General features: G+C 46.1%; 1 protein-coding gene across 1 annotated transcript; it reads right to left on the bottom strand.

The window, feature by feature from the left end:
* Window positions 1-136: 136 nt before the first annotated feature.
* KIF20A (kinesin family member 20A) lies at window positions 137-8,228 on the bottom strand. The gene is made up of 19 exons (XM_007172216.2): window positions 8,071-8,228; window positions 7,424-7,609; window positions 6,207-6,296; window positions 5,985-6,104; window positions 5,268-5,406; window positions 4,977-5,164; window positions 4,761-4,890; window positions 4,385-4,579; window positions 4,163-4,274; window positions 3,989-4,057; window positions 3,626-3,769; window positions 3,319-3,484; window positions 3,046-3,210; window positions 2,777-2,916; window positions 2,532-2,634; window positions 2,015-2,213; window positions 1,677-1,768; window positions 1,315-1,452; window positions 137-693 (listed from the first exon to the last, which is right to left on the bottom strand). The coding sequence occupies exons 2-19, from the start codon at window positions 7,586-7,588 to the stop codon at window positions 376-378; spliced, it is 2,673 nt and encodes an 890-aa protein (XP_007172278.1). The 5' UTR covers window positions 7,589-7,609; window positions 8,071-8,228; the 3' UTR covers window positions 137-375.
* Between the last annotated feature and the right edge of the window lie 144 nt (window positions 8,229-8,372).

Genomic DNA, 8,372 nt, shown 5'->3' with positions numbered 1-8,372 from the left:
TTACCTGTGCACCAGTTGCTGCTCTGCACTGCCATTCCTGTGCAAAGTTCCCAGGGGCCCGAATGATATTTGATTTTCAATTTTTCTGCCCCTTTTATAATTTACTTCAATGATTATGCTAAATTTAGAATTCAAATTTAAAATGTGAACAATATCTTTATTTTAATATAACTTTTGTGTGCATAGAAACCATATAAGTAAAAAAGTGTAAGATTACATAGGTGATTATATTACAAAAGGGAGGAAAAACTAGTGTCTGAATATTGCATTCTGGATAGAGTTCCAGGTATATATATAGTAAAGCTTTAAAGAGACCTATTTCTTAAGCTGAGCAGCTGACCCGCCTCAGGGCAATGCTCTCTCCTTCTCACAACTTTAGTATTTTTTGCCAAAAGGCCCAGATTTGAGTAAAGGGGAGCACCGTGAGCGCAGGATCCGGGCATAAGGGCTGCAGTCTGTTGAGCTTTGGCAGGTGGGTGTTCGGGGAAGTAAGTTACGAAGAAATGGTTTCTTCCCTGGGGGCTGTTGGTTTGGTTGCTGGTTTTCCTGGTTGGCACCGAGGCGCTTTTTGGTAGAAGCCTGGCCTTGGAGTTTCAGCACAGTATGATACTGCTCCGCGATGCATGCTGCCTTCTTCCGAAGGTCCAGTTTTACTAGCATCATGTTATTCTGCAGCTCAGCCAGGGTCTGATCCTAAGGAAGATCAACAAAGTTATAGAAAACATTTCTGTCTAATCTATTAGAGAAACAGGAGGGCAAGGTAATACACACGATCCACTACTAGTTACTAAAACTGCTTTTTACAAAGATTAACTCTTTATGGTCAGAGCTTTTAACTGAATAGGAGGGTATTTTCTTTAAGACCCAAACAAATAGCACTGAATAGAAGACCTTTTCTAACACATCAGGTGGTATGAGCTTGAATAATTTTACTTAACCTCCAAGAGCCTCAGTTCCTAGGTATCAAATTAGCCTAGGATGGTTTTTTTTTTTACATTTGAATCTGGAATCAGGATGCATTTACTGATGACAGTGTCATAGCTTAATTGTTAGTGTTTTGTCTTACAATTAATTGTTTCTTATAATCTAAGCATCTTGAATGAAATATGATAGTATCTACCTCTCTAGGGTTGTTATAACAGAAAAAACCTACAAATAACTTAACATAATGCCTTGTACTTAGTGAATGGTTATTTTGCAAGGAAGAGAAACTCCCCTCACTATAAGATTAGCCTAAAAATCTTTACCTTTCTGTTTCTCATGTATACTCTGAAGTGGGCTGATGGGAGAAAGTGGTATATAGGCTTCCCTAACCTGTTTGATTAAGATGTCATCACATGTGGCCAAGGCTTGGCGAAGTTTTCCTGCTCCAGTGCTATGGCAACAGGCTCTTTCTGCTGACTGGAGAGACTCACCAAGTTTCTGAAGCTCTGTCCGCAGCAGCCTTATATTCTGAAAAAGGAGGAGTAGGAACCAAATTGTGGCCAAGATCAACCAGTGATCTGGAGGAGTCGGAGAACCATTTGAAGAGAAGTAAAACTAGAAAGGCTAGTCCTTTGAATGAAGTAGCCATTCTCTAGGACTGCAGAGAAAACATCTTGTCCTCATATGAACCAGGGATATAGTGCTGGAAATTGCCTTAGGTGAGAGCTTTGGTAACAGAGAAAGGTAATTACCTTCTGGCCCTCCTCTAACTTCTTGTCCACATCAACGATGAAGGGCTTGGCTGAGGGTGGTGGTTCTAACATTTTCTGATATTTCTGTAGCTCTGAGAGAAGGAAACAATAACCTTACATGTGTAGGCTTTCTAGCCTTGGACTTATCTCTTTAACTGAATTAACAGTAGCTTGCAGCAAACATAACAAGTGATGCCATGTGCATCCTAGGATGAAAGGTCAGGGGGATGTAGCTTGGAGTTGAGGAAATTATGTTGGAGCTGGCACCAGAAGGCCCAAGTTTGAAGAACAGCTCTTCCCTGAAACTGTTATGCTTCCTGCCCTGTCTCCTTCCTCACCTTCAGTGGTGGAGTTTAGCTCTGCTTTGCATTGTTCCAGTTTAGCTTTAATCTCCTGGAGCTGCTGGGTGGAGGCAGAAGCTGCCAACCTTTGTGACCGCCGTAGGGACAGTTCAGACCCTGATTGTTGATGGGCCACTGGCTGCTGTCTGGCTTCCTTCAAGAGAGCTTCTAGCTCTTCAATCTTCTCATCCCGCTCCTAAGAAGGAAGCAGAGAGCACAATTCCATTCAGAGTCAGACGAATCCTACAGGAATAGATGACTGAACAGTGAACAAAAATTTCCCTGGTACATGGGCCTCAAAATCCTGTTTGTTAGCACTTACACCATTTCCTGGCCAATCAAACTCTTAATCAATTAATCAAACATAGACTGACATGTACAAAGCACTAAGGAGACTAGAGAAAGGTGAATTACATATTCCTACCCCTGTGAGAATTTATATAATCTGTTTATCTCAGGCAAGCTAGCGATGGGAATCTGAGCAGCTAGTTGGGACTGGTTCAGGGCAACTCACCTGAAGTTCTTCTTGGTAAAAACTTGTCAGTGATTCCTTGAGGATCGTTAGTTTCTCTTCATACATTTCCTCTAGTAGTTCCTTTTGGGTGTCCAAATGTTCACTGTCAGAGGAGAAGAGAGAAGTGAGTGAAGATGCTGAGGAGTGAGCTTGGAGAGCAGATCTTGAGGCACTACTCCATCCTAGTTTCTGCTTCCCACCCTCAGGTCTAGGTGACAGAACAAGAGGGGTTACTCAGCTGGTACCTGCACCACTGTTCCCGTTGTTGCATCTGCTCCACCATCTCATTGCAAATTTCATCACGGAGCTGCATCTCCAGCCTCAACTTTTCCTGCCGTTCTTTCAAAAGAAGTGCTTTCATGGCTCCCACCACCTGTAGAAGCTCCTAGGAGGGAAACACAGGTCAGAGGTCACTAGAAGCCTATGCCCTAAAAAGGCACAGGCCCACCTGGAAGGTAGCATGGAACATGTATAGCCATCAAGCTGCTGCACCAAAGCTTTCTTGCATTCTCACCTCCTTGCCATATGTGGAGATGTCAACTTCATTTTCAATATCATCATCAAGGCCTGGGTCTGTTTTAGCTCCAGTCTCTAAGCTGGGAGATGCCCGCAGACTGTGTTCCTTGATGAATGAATGTAGCGATGGGAATCCCAGTTGCACAGGTGGAGCATGCACAAGCTAGTGAGGGGGAAAAATCTTAACTGAATCCATTACTAGTCCCTAGTGGCTTCTTTAAGTACAGGTACCAGCCCAAAGTGAGCAGTCATCACACCTATAGCTTCTCACCTGGCTAGTAATGGCTGAGAACTTGGCCACATGAAGGGTCTCATCATAGGTAGATGCACAGGGATTCACATTGACAATCATGCAGGAGCGGCCTCGGCCTGTGAAGAAGCCTTGGAACACTCGAGTCAACTTGCTGTCACGGAAGGGAACCAGGTTCTGCTTTGACCTGGCAGGGAATCAGAGAATAGAGCTGTGAGCAGAACTCCAGCCCTTGGGGGTATCCTAGCACTAGCCCCAGTGATGACCAGGAAGTCTCTTAGCAAACTGCAGAGCTCCAGGCCATCCTGGCTTGCAGTGAAAAGCTTACCGGTTCTGCTGGTTTTGACGCAGGGCAGTAATACAGCGGCCCAAGGTGTGCAGAGAAGTGTTAATGTTTCCTGCTTCCTTCAGGCGCTCACCACTCTTTTGATCTTTGCAGCGCTCCGAGCCAGCCAGATCACAGAGTGATAACCTTGAATGATGGACAGGATCTGACATAAGGACCCCACATGTTATGAGCTTTCTAGCCCTTTTTATAGTTTTAGGGAGGGGAGGACCCATGAAGAATCTCTGTACCCAAGGAAGGAGAGCATGCATCTAACGGAAGTAATTCCCCAGAGGACCGCTCTCGTCCCCTCCCCCAATTACCATTTATGGCCAAGAACCCAAATTTCTAAATGGAAAATCTTACTCGCTAATCTTGGGGATTATATCCCCTTCCCCCTGAAGGTGCAGGATCCGGACTGAGAAGATGCTATGACTGGAAGTTAAGAAAGAGAGAAAAGTCACTGCATATCTTCTATGACCAGGTGGAGGACTAATGTTTCCTGGAACACAGTGAAAGGCTGACTCATAACCCACTAACCTGCGGCTGGAGTTCTGGTTCAGGTGGGTGCTGGCAAAGCTCTGGTTTTTACGACCCACTTTCAGGAGTTTCCAGGCCTCCTCAGCATCCTGAACATGAATCCAATTGAGATCTGAGAGGCCAAGGAAAGAAGGGCATACATAAGAGGGGAGCACCTAACTCTTCCTAGTCTCTCCCAAGGTCCCCTCCAGGGTTCATGCCAGCCTCCCTGCTTTCCCATACCTTTCACGTAGGGATTGCCATTCTGATCCTCACACAGCCGCAGTGTCTGCCTCTTGCGCTGCTGGCTATGTGGTTCTAACAGGTCATAAAGCAGTTCATTGTAGATCTCAAAGAAGGAGATCCAGATGGAGAAGCGAATATCTGCAGGGACACTTACTGGGGCAGTGTCTGGCTGTGCCCATTGGTGACTCATTTCTGGGGAAGAAGCCAATGTACAGAGCATCAACTCAAGAGTAGTCCATCTCCCCTTTGGCCTGCAGGGGCCTCAGAAGGTGGAGCTCAGGTTGCAACCTCTGGTCTGTACCCCTGGAAGGTTTTGGGAGTAGAGAATAGGTTCCTACTCTTACTTGGCACAGAGCCCAGTCACGGTACATACCATCCAGCTGGCTACTGCTGGTAAACTGACTGGTGGAGGAGAGCCCAGCAATGCCACTGTCAAAGCTGGTGCTGGTACCCATCCGACTTTCAATGTAGACATTCTTCTTCAAGGAGGTGGACAGCTCCTCCTGGAGGGGTCCAGGGATAAGATAAGCACAAAACTTTCTGGAGATTTTGTCCCCCATCCCTGCCTCTGTGAGCACCAACACTTTACCTCTTGGAGGCCTCCATTTAGCAGGGCCAGTTTCTTCAATTCCTCCTGCCGGATCTGCTTGCTGTCTAGCCACATTACCTCATTGGAGAGCACAGGCTTCAGATCAGGTGTTGGATAAAGTTGGCCTTGGAGACTATTGAAAATCAGAGCCAGGGACCGGGGCAGGATCCCACCATCCTTGATGGTACCTGGAGGCATGTGAAAGGTGGACAGCTGTAGTAAGTGCTGTTCCCCAACTCAGAGCATCAAAAGGCAAAGACAGTCAGCAGTTCTGTGAGGCCTATTACTCACCTTGAATTGTGTGGGTTTTCCCTGAGTTGGTGACTCCATATGTATAGATGAGCCAGTTCTGTCCTTTAAGTACATCCTTGACCATCTCCTTCACGGTCAGGTTGAAGAAAGATTCCTGGCCCACTTCTGGCCCAAAGATCTAGAGACACACCCAATTTCTCAGAGGCCCATCCTTCGTCTCCCACTTTTCTCTGTGCAGAGCCAGCAGATACATCCCTTCCTGGGTGGTTGGCTCTGGAGACTACTCAAGCAACTTCTTCCTGCATTGCTGCCAGCTGCTGCCTAAATACTCTCTGCCAGTCCATTTTTCATCCAAATCAACAAATACTTATGGAACGCTATCCACTAAGTCCAATGCTGCACACAAAATGGAACAACATAATGGTCACAAGCATGGGCTTGAGAGATAGATGGATCTAGACTCAAGTCCTAACTCCACCAATGACTAGCTACATGGCTTCAGCAACATTATACTCACCGAGCCACAGTATCCTTACCAGGAAATTAGGGACAATGATGATAATAATAACAATAGAGTTGTTGGGAATTAATGCACATAAAGTACTTGACACACTGGCTAGCACATAACAAGGGTCCCCCAGATTGTAGACATGCATATATAAGGAGTCACAGTCAAGTAAAAAGCTTTCCTTCTAAAGAGGGAATAAAGTTGCCCCTAGGTGTTGGTCCCTTGTTCACATGTCAGTAACTCCATACCTGGGAAAAGGTGAATCTGTGGGTGGCCTGTCCAATTCCTCGCTCATTGCTCTTCTGGGCAAAAGAGTCCTTGGGTGCCTGTAGAGCAAGGGTCTCTATATTCTCAATACGGACACAACCCTGAGAAGGGGGAAAACACAGTTGTCACAGAAGCAAACATTCCTGGGAACCTCTACTGTACTGTATCATTCCACCTTGAATCCTCCCTCCTCAGAAACTTACCTGATCCTCCTGTCGTTCTAACTCTGAAGATAACAAGGGCCTGACCCTCAGGTATACTTTCACCTTCTCTGTACTATCTTCAGATGGAACCTGTGGCAGAAGTTCAGGCCAATATCACAGATTAATCTCAACAGTTACTTCTGAGCAGATGGGCAAATATAGCATATTTCCTGGGAATCATTCTAACACTACCTCTATTCCACCTCAAATGACTCTGTGCCATTACTCTGGTTCCATAATCATTCCAACCCACATGGAGTTTTTCAGTACTTAATCACCCTTCACTTGTCTCTTCACCACAGATTATCTGAGTCAGAACTAGTTGACTGGTATGAAAATCAGTGTGTGATATAGCAAAAGACAGTAGTTAAGCACGTTGGAGGCAGACATACCTGAATTTGAGTCCCAATTTCATCATTTAATAACTATGAGATCTTGAACAAGTTCTTTAAATTCTTTTCACCTCAGTTTCCTCATCTGTAGAGTGGGGTTAATAATAGCACCCACCACGTTCATTCAACAGATATTTAGGGATCTGTCTACTCTGGCCCAGAAATTCTAAGAGCTCTGGTAGTCCACAGTGAAGAACATTAACAAGGCTCCTGCTCTCATGAAACTTCTACAAAAGGGGAGACTTCTGAGTAGAGTTGTTCTCAACCATGGCCATTTCCCTTTCAAGGGACATTTAGTAATGTCAGGACAGGTTTCCTGGTTGTCACAAATGGTAAGCAGCTACTGACATCTAGTGGGTAGAGGCCAGGAATGCTGCTTAACGTCTTACAACGCACAGGACGGCCCCCTATAACAAAGAATTATCTGGCCCCAAACATCAATAATGCTGCAGCTGAGAAACCTCCTTAAATGGAAGCTGTGGTCGATATTAAAACCTGAATGTACATTCCACCTACTTAATGGCAATATGACCTTGTGCAAATTACTTAAAATGTCTGGGACTCATGGTGAAGGAGACACAACAATTGCCTTCCCTCATAGGATTAACAGAGTATGCATTTGAGGATGTTTCATTAATGCAATGCAATTAATAGTTTTCTTATGGACATACAACTGTACATTTTTTACTTGTCATGCTCTTAATTTTGAGTTGATCTCTCAAACCCTAGGATTGCTGGATTTTTTACCTCATGCTACTCTGTATGGACAACTAGTAGACTGAGGATATCACTTTCTGTCCCCAAGCCACTCTTCAACTCCTTTACCTGCTGCTTGTCTTCCAGGGAGGTGGAGATGACAGAGCAGTCCGACAGCAGGTCCTTGCGTACCACAGATCCCAAATCTGCAGCTGTGGACTCAAACATGGGGGAGACTACGACCTCCTCATCCGACAGCAAGCCGGTTGGTGGAGAAAGGATCCCTTGCGACATTTCAGCAGGGGCAGTTTAGGTCTAAAAAGAGACAAGAGTGGGTAGAGAGGAGAGCCTTAAGGGATAAAAGGGGCTGCAAATTCTGATAAGAAACAATTCCCTGGCCCCAGGACAATCTAGTCTCGCTGCCTGAATTCTTACTCCTTTTCCCCTTAAACTACCAGCAAAGGGGAAAGGAATGAGAAAAAGAGTTAATCATTTAATCCAATCTGAGGCAGCATTTCGGACCGCGAACAGGAATGAACAGATATCCGGCTCCGAAAGCATAAGGTCACGCTCCAAGTAGGGTGCCTCGCTCAACGGTGTCGTGGAGGCGGTGTCAGTAGCCCTAGGCTCCTGCTCCAACCTCGCCCCCCAGGCCCACAGTGAGGACAGTGGTATTCAGAAAAAAAGGGATGGCGGCAGTTCCGCTTTCTGAAAGCCGAATCCGCCAGGGCAAAAGCAAGTACCCCAGCTGGGCTCGAGCACAGCCGCACACTCACCCGAAGACGCCACACTTCTCCTACGGTACCGGCTCACTCTCACTCCGCGGCCGAACCTGGACTTTCCTAGCCTGAGAGCACAACTCCGCCCACGAGGTGCACCTTTGTTACTGATACAATGTTTTAAATTACGCGCTGCTTTCGTTCGGCCAATCAGATAGCGAAATCTGCACCTACCAATCGGCGCAAGGGGGCGGGCGAGACCGGGAAACTGCTACGGCTTGACCTCTCTGCTCTAATGCAGGACGGGTTACCAACTGTCGGAGTTTGGAGTTGGGCCCACTGGAAATCCGGTTTATCAG

This window comes from Balaenoptera acutorostrata, chromosome 2 (genome assembly GCF_949987535.1).
Source record: "Balaenoptera acutorostrata chromosome 2, mBalAcu1.1, whole genome shotgun sequence".
Lineage (NCBI taxonomy): Eukaryota > Metazoa > Chordata > Mammalia > Artiodactyla > Balaenopteridae > Balaenoptera > Balaenoptera acutorostrata.
This window is presented reverse-complemented; position numbering and strand designations above follow the sequence as displayed.